The 21,890-nt window shown below is 42.4% G+C and overlaps 1 protein-coding gene across 3 annotated transcripts in view; it reads right to left on the minus strand.

Annotated features, from left to right (window-relative positions):
• The window catches only part of TPRG1 (tumor protein p63 regulated 1), a 216,709-nt gene extending 205,849 nt beyond the window's left edge, over positions 1–10,860 (minus strand). For all 3 annotated transcript variants that reach the window (XM_003991801.5, XM_045037154.1, XM_045037152.1), the window contains exon 1: positions 10,686–10,860. In XM_003991801.5, the coding sequence (XP_003991850.3) occupies positions 10,686–10,697 (12 nt within the window). In that variant the 5' untranslated portion in view covers positions 10,698–10,860. The remainder of the gene's footprint in view (positions 1–10,685) is intronic.
• Positions 10,861–21,890: the final 11,030 nt, after the last annotated feature.

Genomic DNA, 21,890 nt, shown 5'->3' on the forward strand with positions numbered 1-21,890 from the left:
TGGCCAAAATACTTTGTCTATACCCTTAAATACCAACCTTTCACCTTCTCCACAAAACTCTCAAAGTTCCCCCGAGGGCTTAGGCTTTTCCGTGACAAATGTCAGAAAGACAAGCAGGCTATTTCTGAGTTCAGCCCTTTCACTGCCTCCCCTGAGGCAATCAAGTTCAGAGTTAAGTACAGGGGTGCAGGGAGAGGGAGGGGAGATGGAAACACTAGTTGAAAAAAAGAAGATTGATATCTTAAAATATTATTCCACCTCACTTGGATATGAAATTTTAAAGGTGCCACCTTTATTGCAGTTTCCTTTACAGGAAGATGGAAAGACCTGATTTGACATTATTAAAATTATGTTATTATGTTATGAAATTATGTTGTTCTACAGAATGTGGGAACAAAGATTTTTTGAATGCAAGGAATAATGTGTGAGCCAACGAGTGTAAAAGAATGTGCATAAAATCATACTAAGAAAAGTTGTCGGTCTATCAGCCTTCTGGACAGCTGTTCTGAGGCAAAAAAAGAAAAACAGATTCTAAAAAATAAAATTTTTGAAAAGTGTGCTGCCAAACGTTAAGAAAAAAAAATCAGTGAAAAGAGTAATTAATGCACATATTCCGTATTCTCCTCTTTTCATCTTCCCAGTGGCAATCAGGTACTTTTGAAGGAGACATTTAGAAACCTAAGCTCCCTTAAAACATTCTCTTTCTAGCAAGCAGCTAGTCAGAGACCTACCTTTTCTGAGAGCTGCTGTCAACATGAACCTGTCTCCACCCCCAAAAGAAGTCAGCCTGCCTTGCTACCAGAATGTCTAAACAATCACCTGTTGGATTCAACTGTAGAGCACACTTTCCAGAGGTTCCAAATTCGGGGAAGCTACTGTTCTGACATAAAGGAAGCCCTGTATTTCACAAGCCAGCAACCTGCTGGGAGTTAGAAGGACCACCTTTAGTTGGGTAGTCAACCAACTTCGTTTACCCCTCGGTGCACATAGAAGTGAGGTGCTAACTTTCCCATCACACAAAATTTGCAGGCAGAATATAAATGGTTCGGGAGGGCATATCCCAGAGATAATTCGAAGGAAGTGGGGTCTAAAAGTCCTATAAAATCTCCTGCCACCAATAAGACCTTAGGATTCTATAAAATGCTTTTGCCAAAGAAGTGAGAAAAGAGTACTATGTTCTAAGAAATGTCACTTCCCTGATGAATCAAAGCCTGGCTGATTCCATAGAGAAATGAAAAGAAATGATGCCACATGAAGGAATTGCATAACCTGAGGGAGAAGTCAGAGATAGTCTATATAATTAGAGAATTTTTTAAGTGTGTTTATTTATTTTGAGAGAGAGGGATAGCATACACGCAAGTGGGAGAGAGGCAGAGAGAGGAGGGAGAGAATCCCACGATGGCTCCCCACCGTCAGTGCAGATTCAGAGGCAGGACTCCATCCCAAGAACTGTGAGATCATAACCTAAGCCGAAATCAAGACTCGGATGCCCAACCAACTGAGCCACACAGGTGCCCCAAATTAAGATATATTTTAAAAATTATGTGTTCATTCAGTAAAATATTGGTAGTGATACATGTAATATTTCACTCACAGCAAGTTTGTGATGTAGGGCTGCACTGGGATTGTAGGATTTTCTGAGTGCAGAACAGACCTTCCTAATTTGAAATCAGGAAGGAAGAACAGCATGAAGCAGTGGGGGGAAACAGGCTAATGTATGGAACTTCTAAAAAGCAATGATGTTGCAATGTTTTCAAGTCTACATGTTATTGCAAAGGTAATGACTAATAAAGTAAATCAACAGAAAAACAGGGTAATTTAGGATAGACAAAGTATGAAGCAAAAGGTATGAGAGAATTTTCAATTATATAAGCCACTGGTTTGACAAAAAAAAATTTTTCACTTTGATCAATTCCACTCATAACAAATTGTGTTCAGGTGGAGAAATTGTTTCCCCACTTTTAATCAGTATATATTACACACAGTAGGTCTGAAGTTCTGTGAACCCCAAAGAAGTGGGATGAAGTCAGTGAGAGCTTTCCTTCACATTCTTTTCCACAGGTCACATGAGGAAATCAAGCCATAAAAGTCATGTGATTGCAGGGGGCATAGGGAAAATTTCTGTACCTGTCGCTCAGTTTTGCCATAAACCTAAAACTGTTCTAAAAAATTAAGTCTACAGAAAAAAAAAAAAAAAAAAACATCAGAGGATTTCATTTTACCTAGATGTTTCCAAGAAGATAGTATTTTTTCCCCAAGATTAAAAAAAATCATATTATGTGCATTTAAATTTTCTACATCTTAATATTTACTTCTGAGCAAGACACAGAGGGACAGAGTGTGAGCTGGGGACGGGCAGAGAGAGGGAGACACAGAATCTGAAGCAGGCTTCAGGCTCTGAGCCGTCAGTGCAGAGCCCGATGCTGAGCTCACACCCATAAACTGCGAGATCACGACCTGAGCTGACGTCAGACGCGTAACCAACAGAACCACCTAGGCGCCCTTTAAACTATTTCTAAAAGAAACACTTCATTTTATTCCTAAAAATTGCTACTGTGAAGAGTACTGGACTACGAGTCAACATGTAGTCCCAGCTCTGATCACAGGTCCACAGGCCACCAGCTAAGGGAGTTTGTGTTCGTTCCTTTTTCTGGCCCTCCGTGTCATCAGATGGAAATTGGGACAGTATCACCCTTCCTTACCTAAAATGACAGGAATATGAAAAACCATTAAAAGAACAAGGTGATATACAAATGTAAGGAAGGAAGAAAACAGTAAGAATCTTTCATCCATTCAACAAATATCATGTGAATTCCCAACATAAACCAGGCTCTCGGCCAGGCACAGAGAATTTTACAGTTAAAAAAAAAAAAAGAAAAGAAAAAGGCAGACAGGATTGCAATCTTTCTGGAGTTTACAGTCTAATGGAGAAGACAGGTGCTAAATAATACGAATAAACATATTTAAAATTGCGATGTTTGCCATAAGGAGAAGTTAAAGGCAGGTTGGAAACTAATGATGGGTGACCTGAATTAGATGGGGACTAGGGTAGTGGGTAAAAGAGTCAAGAGTTTCTCAAAGACATGAAACACGAGGAGCTGGTGAGTAAAAATAGGAGGAAAAGGAATTGCAGGAAGTATTCCAGGCAAAGGGAAAAAAACACTTGCAAAGGTTTTGAGGGGGAAATAAACTTGACATGTCCAAAGCACAAGCATAAGGCCAGGTTAACCACTGGTTTTCATTCATGGTACCATGATGGTAATCTCACACTGCTTTCGAGACAAGACTAGAACAGTTGTGAAAATCGGCATCCTGATTTTTCCTCAGGCTAAACTTTGTACCCTCAACAAATGTTTCCAACTTAGAAGGTCTCTATATCCAAAGAAAATTCCCAGTCACTATATGTTTACTATTTATTATACCTAAAGGATATTTTAGACATCCTCTTTTCTATAGGCTTCCAAGAGAGTCAGCTGGTTAAAATTAAGTGTTTTAAAAAGAACATTGATAGATCGGAATCTATCCTGAGAAAAGCTAAGTGGACTCAAAATCTTAACATGTAAGCAACAGTTAAAGGTTTTAAGGCTGATGGTGCTGGAAAAGAGAAAACAAAGGTGACACAAACCAGATCCCACATACTGACACAAGCTATCTTATGGAGGAGAGGATACAGCATAGTCTCTAATGGATACCAGAGGATTTCATGGTTTAAGTTCCAAGAAGGGCAAAATGTTCCTTCAGTAGGTAAAAAAGAACCACTAAGAGTAGGAGATGTCTAATTTGGCAGATGGAAAAAATAGGTATTCTTCTAGAAGTCACAAAGAAATCATAAATGTAAGTATAGATTAGATCACCCCTTGGGGACACTTAGAGAAAATTCAGAGAGAAAATCTTAAGAACTATTGTAATGGACAACCTCTAAAGTGTCTTCTAGCACTAAGAGATGCCATTGAAAAAGGCCTCCTTAACAGAAAGATTTAAGAAACTATTCTCAGTAAAAGAGAAGTTTCATCTCCCAAAACTTTAATCATCCAGGACATAGGAAGTATAATAAAGAGTGGGATGGTTTTCATAACACCACCACAGGAGAGTTTTTGAGAACTTTCAGCTATCAATGGTTTCTATAAAGCATTTTATGAGTGGAGAGAAATTTTCATTCATTCAAAATCTTTCTTCTCATTGCCTAACGTGGGTTTAGAATTTTGGTACAGTTTGATAAGGGAAATTGAGGTACAAGGTGAGAGCCCCAGGATACCTGGCTTGAGCATAAATGTTATGTACCAGAACTCAGAAAAGCTTAAGGAAAACTCAGAAAAGTTTAAGGACTTCTGGGGGTGGATGGGCATGGGTCAGGAAAGTTATAGAGCCAGAGCAGACACTGAAGGATAAAGAGCTATAAGGCAACAAGACAGAGAAAAGCACATTTTTAATGTTTATATTTAGAGAGAGGGGAGAAGAGAGAGAATCCCAAGCAGTTTCTGTGCTGTCAGCACAGAGCCACCCAGGCCCTGGTTCAATCCCATGAACTTTAAAAAATCATAACCTGAGCCAAAATCAGGAGTTGGATACTTAATCAACTGAGCCACCCAGGTGCCCAGAAAGAAAGAATTTTAATATAAAGAGCAAATGTGACCCACACATCTGTGGGAGACATGTGTGGGTCCACATGTGTGGAGACAGCACATCCAAGAAAGCACAAGGATCGACAGTTTGGGTGTAAGTCGTGTGAGCGAGTTTTGGGAACATATGCAGAAGCTTTGCTCGTGAAAGAATAAACCTTGATCCAGTAGGTCAAGGGTCCTTAATCTGGAGTTTCTGTTAGTCTTCTGAACGTATGAATATAGTCTCCTATAGGTGCAAATAAGAGCTTGTTCTGTGATGCCCTAGAGCTCCCTTAGGGAACATGGCAACTGAGCCTCAGCCAAGGGAGAGCCCTGGGCTTTATTTATGTTGACTTAAGTAGGATTTCGAGACAAGATGGGACATAGATTCTGATAGAGATTTTATCAGACCATCATGCCGATGAAATCTTAAAAGGTGACTATGTTACATTCTGCCTATATCCCCCTCCCAATCCCAACCCAATGACGGATTGGAAATCTAGATAGCACTTACTGAGTGTCTATTATCTGCCAAGCAGTGCATAAGTACTTTATTCTCAACACAGGCCTGTAAAATAAGTGTTATCCTCATCTTACAGAAGAAAAAAAAAGAGACTCAATGAGGTGAAATCCTGTATTCACTTCATTCATTTATTGAGCTGACATATATTGGTTAAGGGCCTCTTACTTGCTGCTATGGGGGAACATCTACCAAGTGCTACTAACGGGGAAACTACCAGGTGCTAATATAGGAGGCACCTATTGCTTTATGTGTCCAACACCCCTTCTTTTTAGAACATTACAACTTTTCTTTTTGGATCTTCCCCTTTCTCCAGTCTACCAATATGGGTCACAAAAACTTCCATTTTTTTTGTCACCTAATCCCTACTTCCGGACCACAAGTGATGGTCATTGGACTTAATATTTTAGGATTTGGGGCTAAGAGAAAATTGGGATGAAGTCTGGTCAATGGTTGAAAACTAAGATGAAGTCTTCGGGAGCTGTGAAGGACCATGATTCTTGTCAGCTGGAGGAAGTCCATAGTAAAAGGGAAAATGAAGCTGGCACAGTGAAAAACAGCAGAGACAGGAGACAGACTGGATGCAGTCCTATATCTGCTCCATTGCTTCGCCTTCCTAAGACTGGGTGTTCACCTCTCGCTTGGATTCCATGAGTATATCCCAGTGTCCTTCAAAAATTCTTTCTTTTTACTATTCCCAAAAAGCAATCTCTTCTACCTAGCTCTTACTTTGGGCCACTTGATGGCTCCCAATTTCAAATAAAGTGCTGATTTCTTGGGGAAAAAAAATCTTTCTGCTTAAGCTTGCCCTTTAAAAAAGAAAGAAAGAAAAGAAAAAACTAATAGCTTGTTACCATACTAAGCATGGAAGACACAGATGAAAAACATACAGTCCCTGACTTACAACACTCTTACGAGGTGTTTCATAAGGACATGTGTATGGGCATAGATCATTACAACGTACTCATTGAGGCTGGGTAGGGACATGACCCCTTATGATGTGTACCCGACTCATCCAAGTACCCTTTCCTTTGCCATGCATTCTCTGCAAGATCTTGATCTCCTTCCTCCCTCCAGGCATTGGCATCTCTAAGAATCTGGCTGTAGTGATGCACAGTAATTGATGTAAGATCAGAGGTCTGCAAACATTTTTTGCAAGAGGTCAGAAAATAAATATTTTGGCCTTGTAGGTCACATAGACTCTGTCACAACTGTTCCGTTCTCTTATAGTACAATAGCAGCCACAGAGAATGCTTACATGAATGATCATGCCTGTGTTCCAAGAAAAAAAAATTTTTTTAATTTTATAAAATCAGGTAAGAGGCCGAATTTCATCCACAGGCCATAGGTGGCCAACCCTAGCTGCAGGGTATCTGGGAACAAAGTGAAGTTTAAGAAAACATGATGTATGGGGCGCCTGGGTGGCTCAGTTGATTGGGCATCCCACTTCGGCTCAGGTCATGATCTCTCAGTTCATGAGTTCGAGCCCCATATCGGGCTCTGGGCTGACAGCTAAGAGCATGGAGTCTGCTTCGGATTCTGTGTCTCCCTCTCTCTCCACCCCTTGCCCACTCACACTCTGTCTCTCTTTCTCAAAAATAAAACATTAAAAAAAATTAAATTAAAAAAAACATGGTGTAGTATATTAGCCAACTTAATAAGATATTTATTTAAAAATATAAAAATTAAAAATTAAAAAAAACATGATGTGGAATGTTAATTGACTGACAAAAGTATGCACCAAGTACAGCAGAAACTCTGAGAAAGCACACAATGTACTCCAGGAGCATTAGGATAAAACACTTCTGTAAGAGAAGACACTGGAACTGAGTCTTTAAACACAAAGGGACGTTAAAGCGAGAGGAGATGGGTAGGAAAAGCAGCATTTATAAATACAATGAGCTTAAGAGACCCCGCAATTTGAACGATTGCCAATAGTTCCCTGTTACTGGGGCAAGAGGTAAAAAGTTAGAGTGTCAAAAATAGGACAAAGCAGGAAAGCAAGGAGAGTATTAAACACACAAAAACAATGCATTAGGGAGCCACCAAAGAATTTTAGGCAAAGCAGAGTAGACATTATCTGATTTTTTTTTTCTCTTTAATACTATTTCAGGGCCATAAAAAGTATGGTCAAGGATCTCAGGTAGGAAAAACACTGCAATGTTTGGAATCAGAGTGGCTTAAGGGCCTGGATTTGGGCAAAGAAGTCAATTTAAGCATTAGAACCAATAGAATCCAACTTGGAGATAGGTTATATGCAGGGCGAAGAGAAGAAGGAAAAGATTACCCTTAGGACAATTGGGCAGATAAAAGGAGGCAGTCACAAACATTGCAATATTTGGGTCAGGGTTGAGTTCAGTGTCAGATACCTGTGGGACATTCAAGTGCAGATGCAGGAGACTGATCAGATGGCCATGAAGGTAGATCAGCTTTTTACATACATCTGTGAGGCAGGTGCTATTATTCTTCTCATTTCACAGATAAAGAAACAGATAAAGTTCAGAGGAAAGGTTTTTTAACAATTCCAGCTGGATTTCTTATTTCTTGACTTGAATTACAGAATTAGGAGTTAACGGAACATAGAAGCAGGTAACGATCTCATTCACACAGAGTCTGTAGGATGAGAAAGGAGAGAGATTGAAGCTGACACCCCAGACACAAAGTCTATAGGAATCACAGACAGCAGTGTCCATGGTGGTTATGTCCCTGCCCTGGAGCCAGAATGCCTGGTTCAAATCCCAACTCAGTTGCTCACTAGCTGTAGCAGGATTCAAATAAGTCAGTTAGACACCTCTATTCATGCCCCCTCCTCTGCAAAGTGTGAATTATAACAGCACTGACCTTCTGGGCTGGTATCAATCAAGTGAAAGGATAGATGTAAACATCTGGCCATGCAGCATGGCAAAGAGTGAATACTCAAAATATTTGCTATTTGTATTAGCACTCCCTTGAAAAGGAAACAGAAAATAAATAGTAAAATCGGAAAAGTGGGAGAAAGTGCTGTCCGAGAGGCCAGTGAAAGGGAAACTTCAAGAGACAGGAAATACACAAAGCACCAAATATTGCAGAGCGGTCAAGAAAAATGGGCCTCAAATAGATCTGTCGGTTTACCCACTTTAAGGTCATATGCAGAGTAGTGGAGGCAGCAGCCAGGCTGTGGCTGGTTGAGGAAAGAGTGGGTGATGGAGAAGCAGAGTCAGTAATAGCTAAGTATACACTAAATGATTTGTAGGTGTAGGAAGCAGAGAATGCTGGCTAACGGAGATGTCAGTAGAATGTAGTTTCTAATAAGTGTGGGTTGTTTAGGTAGGAAAAAATGGGTAATTTTCTATGCTGAAGGGGAAAAGCAAGTAATGAAGAGAAGTTAAAGATACAAGGAACAGGACAGAACTGCTAGATCAAAGATCTGGAGGAGGAAGGGGTAGGTGATGAGCTCCAAAACTCATGGGGAAATTGACCAGAAAGGGGAAGCAGCACCTATTCCACAGAGGCAGGTGTAGCCAAGATAAGGAAAGGTCCCAGCTGTGATTCTCATCTGATGACCTCCACAATATTTTAATGTAGCAAATATGGCCTTGCTGAAAGTGATAGAGAAAGAGGGTAGAGCAATGGAGTCTCTAGAAAAGTCTGAAAGGTCTGTTGTAAAAAATAGGAAAAGGACCAAACTCTGGATACAGAAAAGACCATGCAGGTGTCACTGAGGGCCAGATAGAGGTTGGAACCATGAATCTATAGTGGTAATCAATTCATGCAGTGGCATGATTTCCCCCAGCTGGCTCACTGGTCTAAGTGCACGAGCAAAGGAAACAGAGAGAGGAGCTGATTCAGGATGTGCAGTATCCAAAGAGAGGGACTTAAGATACCAAGAATAGAATGGCCATCTAGGCTGGACAGGATGAGGAGATGAACAGGAAAACAGAGAAGGACTGTTAGTGGGGGGAAGCAGGCATGGACAGCACAAGGAAGCCCAAAGACAACAGAGAAGAGATGAAGGGGTTAAGAGATGGCACCACTAGAGGTCTGTGGTCAGAGGGATGAAATTTTGAAGTTTCTGAAAGTAAAGGAATCTCTGACAGCCTTCTGGATATTGATCACTCAGAACGACAGAACAATGGCCAGACTTAGGAAAGGAAAGAGAACAACAAGTTGTGTGCCTCAGTCTTCAATGAATGTGGAGAGAGATGAAGAGATCCATGGTTGACCATGGGGGCTGGTCGTGGAGCATGAAGGATTTGAATGGTATAGCCAAATGCCATGTTTTTTTTTTGTTTTGTTCTTTTTGGAGTTTTTTGTTTGTTTCATTTTTGTTTTGTTTTTTTTTAAAGAGAAATAGGGAATTGGAGGAAAAAGGATGAAGGAAGGATTTGGAAGCAGCAACGTGGGTATAGGAAAAGGTCACATTTCTCTACTTCAGGATAAGATTTAAGAAAAATGTCTTGGCAGTCCAGATAAGAGAATTTCCAGGTAAATTTTACCCACTGGGGAGACCAGGTTCCATTTCCGGCAGAGGGTAGGGAAAAACCCTATAAAAAGACTAATAACATGAGAGAGTTTGCTGGCGTGGACAGGCAAGCTTCAAAGAGGCAATGCAAAGGGCTGGAAGGGACAGTGTGCAGAAGGGAAAGGAATCAAAGCAGCTCAGGGGTGCAGGGATGTGCCTAGAGGAGCAGTAATGACCCAAGGGCATAGTCGCCAAGGAAAGCTATGATGTGAACCCTGGCAGAGTTTGCTGCTTTCAAATTTCCAAAAGAAACTTTGGAATAAACTTGTTTTGATGCTAGAAAACCATGGCATTTGCTCAGGGTTCCAAACAGTATGTTGGTAAAAATACGATGCCTCCAAAATAATCTTTTTTTTTTTTTTTTGCATGTGCCAGGGCAGGATTTTCTTTTACCAAAAATGTAGCCCTTGGTGGAAACACCAGTGACTCCAGTAACAAGGGAGGGGGGTCCAGATCTCTCCTGGTAGCACCAACCGCTGCCTAAGCTGGTCAAGCAAGCTGTCCTAGCTCATGCAGTCAGCCCGGGATAAAGCTTATATTGAACCCCTTACCTGGTGGACTCAACCTGTACCAGTTTGTCCCTACATAAAGCAGTCCATCAGTAACTATTCAGCTATTTCTCAAGGTCATTATAGAGCACAAATGAATTAAGATTTGCAAAAGCAATGAACTCTGCAAGCGGAGATCCACGGTACAAAGATCAGGCACTACCGTTACCAAGTAATTTATTACGTGACAATTGGAGACACATACCAGAAACGAAATATGAAGTGCAATAGAGTGGGGGAGAGAGGTAGAGCCAAGACCCATGGGGAGTGACTTGGCAGGGGTTCTTGGAGGAGGTGAGATAGGAGCTGGAGATTGGATGTGCTACATTTTCCCCAAAGATTCCTCGCCTCTAGCTGCTCACGCGTACCCTTCCTCTCCCCGTTTCAATGAAACCTAGAAATTTGGTGGTCAGCAGAGAATGAGGGAAGGCGACAAGGCCTCACCCTGCTCACTGAAGCCAAAGCCGAACGTGGGGGGCGGGGGGGGGGCGGGAAATGGAGCACAGCTCACCTACCTCACAGGCCATCGCCTTCCTCTGGCAGACACACTCCTTACTGCTCCAGCTCAGCTCCTGGGGCCTGACCTCTTTTTCAAGCCTGTGGTCAGCCTGCTTATCGGGCCTGAACTCCTTCAGCTGGATCTTGTTTTTGATTTGGCTCCTTTCTTCTCAGCTGTTTCCATTTTAGGCTTCTGTTCCTGACTTTTTTTTTTAATTTTTTTTAACTTTTATTTATTTTTGAGAGACAGAGAGAGACAGAGCGTGAGCGGAGGAAGGGCAGAGAGAGAGGGAGACACAGAATCTGAAGCAGGCTCCAGGCTCTGAGCTGTCAGCACAGATCCCCATGCGGGGCTCAAACCCATGAACTGTGAGATCATGACCTGAGTCGCAGTCGGATGCTTAAACGACTGAGCCACCCAGGTGCCCCGGTTCCTGACTTTTGAAAGCAAAAGCAGCCAAGCCCTTTCCCTCTGGCCAGGCCAAGGCAAAAGGACGGTACTTGGGCACCACAAACCTAACGAGACCAAAGATTGGTGTCCATCTTTGGCCTTCTGGTAGAGGCCTTATTTGGAACAGCTGAGCCTCCTCTAGGAGTGTGGGGCTCTGGAGAACAGGGCTTGATAATTCAGCATGTGAGCATACGGTGAAGAGAGATTTTAGCAGTAAGGAAAAGGCAGAAGCCTTATTTTCCCAGACAGTGGCTAAAAGCCCACTTCCTTTCCATTTTGAGCCGTTGAGCTACTGAGGAACATTAAGTCAAACCCCGTTTACTATCTCGCTTTATCGGGCTGTGAGGCCCAGAGTGTGGAGAGCTAGAAAACTCACCCATCCTGCCGAATAAACAACAAAAACGCACAGAAACCTTTCCCTCCATTTCTGCGCCACAGATTTGGGGGTGTGCCTCCACCTCCAGGAGCAAGTGGCTTCCTGGAAGGCTACAGGGGGTGAAAAAAGCAAGACTGAGTCTCCCTATTGCCCACTCTCACGCCACTGCCTTGCCTGCCCCCCCTCTTCCCACCCACAACCCCTCCTACTCCCCAAGGGGTGCCATTTTGGAGCCAAAATCCACTTTGTCAGCACAAGAGCAGCCCTGCCTTCGCTTGCTCCACACACCATGTGACCCTGGAGAACCTCCAGGGCATATTTCATCTGGCATCAGCAACTAGAGGTCACCGTGACCCAAAGCTTCCTGCGTTCCCAGGCCTGGCAGCCTTGCCAAAGCCAGCCATGGCGGGGGAAGGAGAGCGCCGCTTGGGGGGAGCTGACCAAGTGTGGTGTCGGCCGCCCTGCCTGCCAGCAGACAGCAGCGCCGGTTTTCCACTGCCGGCCATTCATTGGACTTGGCCAGCTTTGTTCCTTCCCTGGGACCTAGTCAACAAGCTGAGACCAGAGGAGCTGTGGCTGTGGCCTGCAGATCGAAGCCATTTCTGTGTGCATGCACGCCACGGGCAGCGACTCTGCTCACGGCCCCCAGGACGCCGAGTTCCCACCTGTCCTACCTGCTGGGCACTGCAGGGTGACAGGGTCCAGGACGCCAGGGGATTGCTGCTCCTTCCCCGCCCCCGCCCCCCCCCCCCCCCCCACATAAAAGAGAACAAATCATTGTAGGGGTCAGAGACTTCATGCTGAATTTTGCTCAGAGTCAAAAGACAATGAAGGGGAAACTTTAAGGCCAGGAAACAATTTTAGTATCAGTTTACAGGGTCCCCTTCCATGCAAGAATCATAAAGTTTTAGGGGTTAGAAAGTTTTAGGGTTAGAAAAGATCATAAAGCGGCCGAGTCAGTGGTTCTTCATCCAGCTTGGTAAAGAGACCCTGGAGTAACTGATGAAAAGAAGCCACTCCCTGCCCTGGGGGAAAAGCCGCAGACACTTGAGATTTTGCTCACAATTTGAGGCATGCAGGGACTCCTGGTGCATGTGCCTCTGCCTTCTGTACACCTCCCTTCCTTCCCAGCCCTCTCATTTTGCAGAAGGGGAAATGTGAGACCCACAGAGGACAGTGACTCTTGCAAAGTCAAGGCTACATGTATGTGGTCCTGTTGAACCCAGATCTTCTGATTCAGAGGTTTTCTAACAAATCACATCAGGGCCCTCACCTCCGGCCCCCCTTCCCTGTCTTATTTTCTTTGCTCTTAATGTCTCTCTTTCTCTTTGTTTCTTCCCTTCCTGCTCTCTCTCCTCAGGTCTTCTCTCTTTCTTTCTCCTATTCTCTTTCTTCAAATTCTGTTTCCTTTTGTGCTCTCCTTTCTCCTACTCTCTTGTCTTCTCCGTCTCTGCCCTGCGTCTCGAGCATCCGATCAATCGATCAGTCTCGGTTCCGTGTTCCTCTGGAACACAGGCCACTGGCTCCTGTGGAAGGATATAATGTGTAAATCAAGAAAAGAATAAGAATAAAATTGATGAAAGTGGTGAAATCAAGGAGAAAAATCTCATCTCTCTTCCCAAATCTCCAGTATAGATCTAGTACAAAGGGGTCTTTTTACCCCTAGTAAAGACAAATACATAAAGGGGGAGGAATACAGAAACCAATAGGTTAGAGGTACTCACGGTATCATTGAAGAACTCTAGGGAATTGACTTTTTCAGGGTGTCTACAAGGTCAAAATTGTTTTCACCATAATGCTAAGACATTATTTGTCATTTTTATTCTGTTAACATTTGATGCACAAATGGTACAAAAACCACAGTGGGTAAAAATGGGGGGCGGTCCTAGCATGTGTCAAGGCGTTGAAACCAAATTGGACTCATGGTCATCTTTTTCTTCACTGCCACGAACAACAGTTGTTTTAAAAAGTAATATTTCCTTGGGGCGATGAGTGGCTCAGTCAGTTAAGTGTCCAACTTCGGCTCATGTCATGATCTCACGGTCCGTGAGTTCAAGCCCCACGTCGGGCTCTGTGCTGACAGCTTGGTTTCTGTGTCTCCCTCTCTCTCTGCCCTTCCACTGCTCGTGCTCTGTCTCTCTCTCTCTCTCTCTCTCTCCCAAAAATAAACATTTAAAAAAACTTTTAAGTACATGTTCCCTAAGAATACTCATAAAGAAGCAGATACAAATATTTATTTTCTTAAATTTAGATTAAATTTCACTAAATTAAAAAAAAAAAAGCCTTGAGTGCACTTTTTTTCTATTCCATGAGAAAATGAACAAGGTGCACAAAGCACTTCAACTACATACTAAGTAAGGTACAACAGTTGCCTCAAGGAAAAGTAGTTACGCAATTGAGATGTAAGCTTAACCAATCACTTTTTTCCAGTTTTACCTGGAAGACCAAATGGCAAACTATGGTTGTTTAAACCTGTGTATTTGGCAGACATTTTCCTAATAATGAACAAAGTAAGAATGTTACTGCAAGGGCAAAATTGACAATATGTTTTGCCAGTCATAAATCTGAGTTTTCAATCAAAAATTAAAATGATGGAAATGTGTATCTACCACCATAAAGTTAATGGTTTCCCCATACTTAAAACTTTTCTGGTTAGATCAGTGGTGATAATGACAAATGTGATTATTTGAATTTCAGAATGGAATATGTCAATGAAAGATTGGTCTAAGTCAGTGAACCAGTATTTTCCAAATGACTGATGCAAGGTGTTACAAAACCATGCCCAGGAAAATATCCACTGAAAAAGCAAGATAGACTAGTGGATTTTAATATAACTGAGTACAAAATGTTCGTTAATAGGTTCCAAATTCCACAATGCAACTAAACTTTAAGGAACCACCACATATTGAGTTTTGATGTAGTAGCAAAGAAAAATGTCTACAATTATCTAAAAACCCTATTAAAATACCCCACTCTTTTCCAACTGCATATCTGTGTAAAGCAGAATTTCTTTCATCTACTTCAATTAAACAACATATTATTGCAAATGTAATAGAAGATAAGAAAAGCTACTAGTCTTCAATTAAAGTAAACCATACTTCAAAGAGATTTGCAAAAGTGTAAGATAATATCATTTTTTTTCCTTTTGGAAAAACATAAATTTGTGAATTTTTTAAAACTTTCTTAGTTTTGGGGCGCCTGGGTGGCGCAGTCGGTTAAGCGTCCGACTTCAGCCAGGTCACGATCTCGCGGTCCGTGAGTTCGAGCCCCGCGTCAGGCTCTGGGCTGATGGCTCAGAGCCTGGAGCCTGTTTCCGATTGTGTGTCTCCCTCTCTCTCTGCCCCTCCCCCGTTGATGCTCTGTCTCTCTCTGTCCCAAAAATAAATAAACGTTGAAAAAAAAAAACAACTTTCTTAGTTTTAATTTCTAACACACTAAATAGGAATAGATATAACCCATACGAGCAAAATCTCTTTGGATCCTTCCATAACTTTAAAGAGTGGAATGGAATCTTGAGGCCAAAATGTTGGAGCACCACTCCTATAGACTGTTCTAGAAGGAAGCAGAGATAAATCAGTGCAACGCTGGTTTGCAGGCCATCTGGTATGGGTAGGACTTATGCTAAGTATTATGGGGGATCCAGCTCTTACAGCTCTCACAGTCTAGCAGGCACAAGGGCCAATAAGTGCACTTGGACTACAGCAGTGCCACTGGAGAAGAAATGAAATGCCACCAAAGCCCCACTTGGGTTGGAGGTAAGAGGGTCTAGAAAAGTCTTTACAGAGGAGATAACAGTTGAGAAGCCTGGAAACAAAACAAAACAAAACAACCCCTGAGCATTCAGAAAACAAACCCAAAAAAGGAAGCAGAGAAGATGTGAAGGTTTGGTGACTGCCAAGCAGAGGGAAGAATATGGGGATGGGAGAGCAGAGGGTATATTGAGTGGAGAGCAAGCATTCCATTAGGCACAACTGAGATACAATATGCAGAGCCTCTTGGGAGAAGCCTCCTATTCCATTGATACTCAATAAATGCTTGCCAGATGAATCTGTGTATGAAATAAGTGATTGCCTGGGTCATGGATGGGTTTCGCTGTGTCTTATCACCCCCACTTCCACGGTATATGTGAGAAAATTTTGTGGAGAAAGTTTATAGAGGCCAAGGAAGTGAGAAGATTCATCATCTAATGTGCAGAGCCGGGCCCTGATCAAACTCCCTCTTCTGGCTTCAAGGTCTCCTTTGCCAAACAATTCCTTCTGAAGTCAGGCCCTGGCTGACATTCATCTCCCTCAACTTGGGCGTGACACTGAATGAATAAGGGTGAGACTGACACAAGCCTGGAGATTCATCGTTGGAAGAACTTCTTCTGAACACCACTCCCTGACCAGAGCAAGGATTCAGAGATGAAAATGATGCTCTTCTCATCCTCACAGTCTCTTGAACAAGACATTCGGGGGAGAGAGACCCATCTGACCATGACTAAGAGAGTATAGTGCTACCCTCCTTACAGAGCACAGACAGGACCTCCATCTGAAGGATGATGAAGCTTTCAAGAGGGGATGGAAAAGGTGGGAGTGATTCAAGACATTTTGAAAGGATAAAGACTGATTAGATACAGAGCACTCATTCATGAATTCCAAGGCTTCTGAACGTCTGTGAATCAGTCCTCTTTTTCTCTGGATCCCCAGTACCAAGCACAGTGCCTGTCACAGCAAGACATTCCATAAATGTCTGATGCACTATTCTAAATGCAAGGGTGAAGAACAGATATGATGCCAAGACTCCACTTTTTCCCACTTTTTTCTACCTTTCCATTAAGATATTATTGATATGTCACATGTAGAAGTTTCAGGTGTATGGCATGATGATCTGATACACATATACATGCAAAATAATTATCCCAATAAGGTTAGTTAACACCTCCATCCCCTCACATAATTACCATTTTGGGTGTGTGGTGACAACTTTAAGATCGACTTTCCTAACAACTTTCAAACATATAACACAGTATTGTTAATTGTAGTCACCAGGTTGTACATTAGATCCCCAGAACTTATTCCTCTTATACCTGGGAGTTTGGACCCATTGACCAACACCTCTGCATTTCCCTCCACCCTTTGCCCCTTGAAATCATAATTGTATTCTCTATTTCATCTTGTTCGCATTTTTTTAGATTCTACATGTAAAGGGGAATAGACAACATTTGTCTTTTTTCTGTCTATTTCACTTAGCATAATGCCCTCACTTAGCATAATGCCCTCAACACCCATCCGTGTTGTCACAAATGTCAGGGTATCCTTCTTTTTTATGGATGAATAATTTTCCATTGTGAATATATATCACATTTTCTTTATTCATTTATATGTTTATGGACAATTAGGTTGTCTCCATGTCTTAGCTATTGTGAATAATGCTGCAGGGAACACGAGGGTGCAGATAGCTCTACCAGAGTGATTCATTTCCTTTGAATGTATACACAGAAGTTTTAAGTGCTGGATCATAGGGTATTCTATTTTTAATCTTTTGAGGAAGCTCCTTATTGTTTTCCATAGTGGTTGAACCAATTTACCTCCCATCAATAGTGCATGAGTGTTCCCTTTCCTCTATAGGCTGACCAAAACTTGATGTCTCTTATCTTTTTGTCAGCAGCCATCGTAAAAATTTGAGGTGACATCTCATTGTGGTTTTGATTTGCATGTCCCTGATGATTAGTGATGGTTGGCATCTTTTCATGTGTCTGTTGGCCATTTCCAAGACCCAATTTTGAATATGCCACACGTTTCCTATGCTCTGGCCTAGGATTCCCCAATCTCCCCGTCTCCACCATTACAAATCTTGTCAGTTGCTGGTACCCCAATCTGACACCAGCAGGCAGCCTCTCCTGGAGCAGCAATTAACAGGTGAAGGGGTCCTGTTCCACTGCAGACAGAGCCTTGGAGGTACCCAGGACAAACAAGACAGTAGCCACTGGAGACCAAGTCTCTGCCTCAACTTTACACAGCCTCTCTCGCTCCCTCTCAGCAGGCAGGGGACAAAAGCATTGCATTGGTACTCTCCTCATGAGTCAGAATCTCTGTAAGAAAGGCTACAATCAATACACATGACACAAGACTGATATGATGCCCTGGAACTGAGGGACCGTCTGTGAAACTGATGCCAATCACTTTCTAAGGCCGCGTGTTATGCTCCTCCAGGATGGATGGGCTTGCTTCCCACCTCAACCAGAGCAAGGAGGAAGGCTTCAGTGATGGATGGCAGCAAGGGATTATCAGCCCTAAAGAAGGGGTATCCTGTAGTTGTCTCACCACCCCTATCAGCACTGACACACACAGGGAATGCAGCCCTACCCATCATGTCTAAAAATGCCCACATTGAAAACACTTCTCCTTTGGGGGATTGTCTGTCAATATACGTGACACCATGAGAAAATTAATTATGCCTGGGTGAACTTTAGTGCTGTAACTCAGAGCTGTGTTCGCCGGAAAAAAATGACGCAAATTTAAGATGCAAGCAAGAGCCAGTGGGGAAGTGGAAGCATTTTAGCAGCATAAATAGCAAATTGTATTCCAAACTCAAGGACCTGAAGCAGCTGTTGGTCCACCCAAGACTCCCTAAGCACCACTTAAGGGGAATCTCAGTGCACGTGGAATACATGTTTTCTGTTCATAAACAAAGTTGTAAAGGTGGGAGATTCAGCAATGGAGTGAGAAGGGGGCAGCTATAGAGTGGAGGAGAAGGACGTATAAGAGAGGGCTAATTGTACTGGGAAATGTCTGTTCCTCTTGTGAGATCCCAGTAGAAGGTTGCTTGGCCTAAACTTCTACTTAGGCAGAGTGAGCCCTCCCACCACCTGTCCCATAGGACACCCTTCCTATAATCCTATCACAGCACACATAATGCATTGGGGTATGGTACTTCCAAGTCTGTCTCACTATAGGACTCTGATGGCCCCTGAGCTCAGCGGCTTGGAAGAATGATCTCTGTGTCCCCAGACTTGCGAGCAGGGCCGGGGCCATGCTAGGAGTCCTCATTGTATTCAGAGGCTGTATTTTGAGTAAGACTCAAGTGACAAACTGAAAAATGAACAATTGGTTACAAGTGGAGGTAGACGTAAACAAAGTCAATGACCCAAGAGCTGCTCTGATCATGTTCTTTTCAGTAGGCTGCTTTCTCTACCAAGAACAACACTGATCTTAACTAAAGGCAATTAGAATGCCTCCTAGAGGCACAGCAAAGATTCCACTTTAAAGAAACAGATTTTGGTAATATGGAAAATTGGGATTGTGTTTTCTTTACAGAAAAATGCCTTTAGAAGGGGGGGAAACATTTTTAAGAGTGTGAACTTAAAATTTCCCAGAACCCACATATTGTAACTTACTGGCCTGAACCCAAACTAAAAGTGGCTTCACCTGTCTTCCCATTGTCCATCACATCCTAAAAATTATAGGAAAAATCCCTGAGATGAAAGAACACATTAAGCTGCAAATGCAAATCAGTCAGCTTCCAAGATTTAAAAGGCTTTCTCTGTGGCGTCTATGTAAATAGCCCATAAAATCCCTGTAAGCCCACAAAATAAGGGACCATTTTATTCAGCTCAGAAACAATCCATACAACACAGAACAAGACATCTCTCCAATAAACTTATGAAAACCTGCCTTCTGGTAAGCCAAAATTAATACTCCTCCCGTTCTCTTGGGTTATGTCTGTAAGGTCACTACGGCCAGAACTTCTTCTGAATTTTGAACTCTATTCAATTAATATTCTTGTTTACAAAGATTTGAAAGCATTTAAGGAAGGTCAAAAACTTAACACCAAACGAAATGCAGCTAAATTCCCCACTGTTGTGCAAGGTTTACCTTAACTCACGCCCCCTTCCCATTTCCCTATCTCTTCTTTATTCACTCTTCCTCTCCAGATTCTGCTTTTTATTTCTTTTTCTCTTCCCTTCCTTACTCTATCTCTTAACCTCTTTACTCTGTTCACTTCCCATTACACAGGGTTTGCCTTTGGGGTATTACCCAATTATCCTGGAGGATTTAAAAGATTTCATGCAGGCAAATCTGTGTCTTCAGTATCCTTTCATTCACTCACAGAATTGAAGAAGGAAAAGAGCGTATGATTAGAATAAAGGGAAGTTGTGTTCCTCAATCTAAGTAAGTTAGAGAGCACTAAAAACACAGAGAGGAAGAGTTAATGCGGTTTAGATTTTTTTTTTTTTTTTAGCGTGTATTTATTATTGAGACAGGGAGAGAGAGAGCATGAACGGGGGAGGGTCAGAGAGAGAGAGAGACACAGAATCTGAAACAGGCTCCAGGCTCTGAGCTGTCAGCACAGAGCCTGACGCGGAGCTCAAACTCATGGACCGCGAGATCATGACCTGAGCCGAAATTGAGCCACCCAGGGGCCCCGATGTGGTTTAGATTTTCAAAGCTTGACAAGTTTCATCCATGAAATAAGCTCAAACTTGTAGCACATAGAACAGTGCCTTTTATGGTGTGGGCACTCAAAATGTCGATTTCCTTATTTCTGTCTTCATCACAGTTACTAGCTATGCTGGTCAGTCCTGCCACCAGGTTGTGCTCAATACTTGGTAGCAGTAGTTTTGCCCATAAGCTAAAGCAATGACCTTCAACTCTGAAGCTAAAACGGCTGGATCTAGAGCCCTTACACCTGTTCTCCAAGCCACTTCTCAGAGCAGCCAGCCTGCTGCTCACTCACAGACACAGAAACAGGTAAATAGTAGGTAACTCTGAAAACCAGGAATTTAAGAAGAAGAAGAGGAAAAAAAGGAAGAGAAGGAAAGACAAGGGAAGAGAAGGGAAGGGAAGGGAAGGGAAGGGAAGGGAAGGGAAGGGAAGGGAAGGGGGAAAGGGAAAGAAAAGGAAAGAAAGGAAAACCAACACCAGAAGACAAAGCCACACACTTCACAAACAAAAGGATTAACACTAAAGAAATAGAGTACATAGAGAGTAGGGGCACCTGGGTGGCTCAGTTAGTTAAGCATTGACTTTGGCTCAGGTCATGATTTCATGGTTCGTGAGTTCTAGCCCCATGTCAGGCTCTGTTCTGACAGCTCGGAGCCTGGAGCCTGCTTTAGATTCTGTGTCTCCCAATCTCTCTCTGTTCCTCCTCTGCTCAAACTCTGTCTCTCTCTCAAAAATAAATGTAGATTAAATAAAGATTTAAAAAGAGAGAGAGAGAGTAAAGAGGAAGACATTTAAGTCAATGATTAATATCTTCAGAAAGATGAAGGAGGTTGTCATATCTGCAAGAATGTGGCAGCTAGAGACTTGCTTCTCAGAGTATGGTCCACATCCCCATAGCCTGGACACCTGTCAGAAATGCAGAGTGCCAGGCCTCACCCCAGAATGACTAAAACAGTACCTGTAGTTTTATGAGCCCCACAGGGGATTTGGATGCTCATTACCATTAGTGGAGCACTGTGTTAGAGGGCTTGGAGTTTGAAACTCTGATGACTGAAAGAAAGAAAAAAGATTAGTGGATCGGAAAGCAGAAATAGATTTAGGTAAGTTGAAAGTTAGTAACAAGCCCCATCTGAGGTACTCTCCTTCAGCATCGCATCTGAGCTCTTGTTGGCAAATTCTACACTAGGAGAAAACGAAGGAAAACATGATTTTCTTAGAATCCTATACCTAGTATATAAACTACCAGTAAAGTAAGAGAGCAAAATAAAGACAGAGTTAGGATTACAAAGATTAAGAAAACTTATTACCCTTCTGCCCTCATTGGAGTGGAGTCGGAGGTGAAGGTATTTGAAAGAATGTATGAGACCCAAAGAAATAAGGCAAAGAATAAATAATATGTAAGAAATAAGAAAGAGTGGTAAGTAAGTAGAAAACCTAGATCAGGTTTAAATAATACTTTTAAAAAAATTTAATGTTCATTTATTTTTAAGAAAGAGAGAGAGCAAGCGGGGGAGTGGCAGAGAAGGAGACACGGAATCCGAAGCAGGCTCCAGGCTCTGAGCTGTCAGCACAGAGCCCCATGCAGGGCTTAAACCCGTGAACCGTGAGATGGTGATCCGAGCCGAAGTCGGATGTTTAACCAACTGAGCCACCCAGGCGCCCCAGGTTTAAATAACTCTTGCTGCATAACTTTAAAATATTTATAACAAAATATAACTAAAATCCCAGATAATCTCAAAGTGGCAGGTGGAAGACAAAAGAGAAAAGCTACTTAGGCTCTTGTTTCATTTAAGGAAGATTAGAGGTTTTGAATAACTCTAGACAATAGTAGCAAAATATGTTTAAATGTGTATGTCACAAAAGATTGAATGCTGTCTGATTCCATTTATGCGTAACTCTAGAAAAGACAAATGTAACCCATAGTGACAGAAAGCACATCCATAATTACCCGGAGCTGGGAAGGGGTAGA

The sequence above is a fragment of the Felis catus genome, chromosome C2 (assembly GCF_018350175.1).
Source record: "Felis catus isolate Fca126 chromosome C2, F.catus_Fca126_mat1.0, whole genome shotgun sequence".
In the NCBI taxonomy this organism is placed as follows: domain Eukaryota; kingdom Metazoa; phylum Chordata; class Mammalia; order Carnivora; family Felidae; genus Felis; species Felis catus.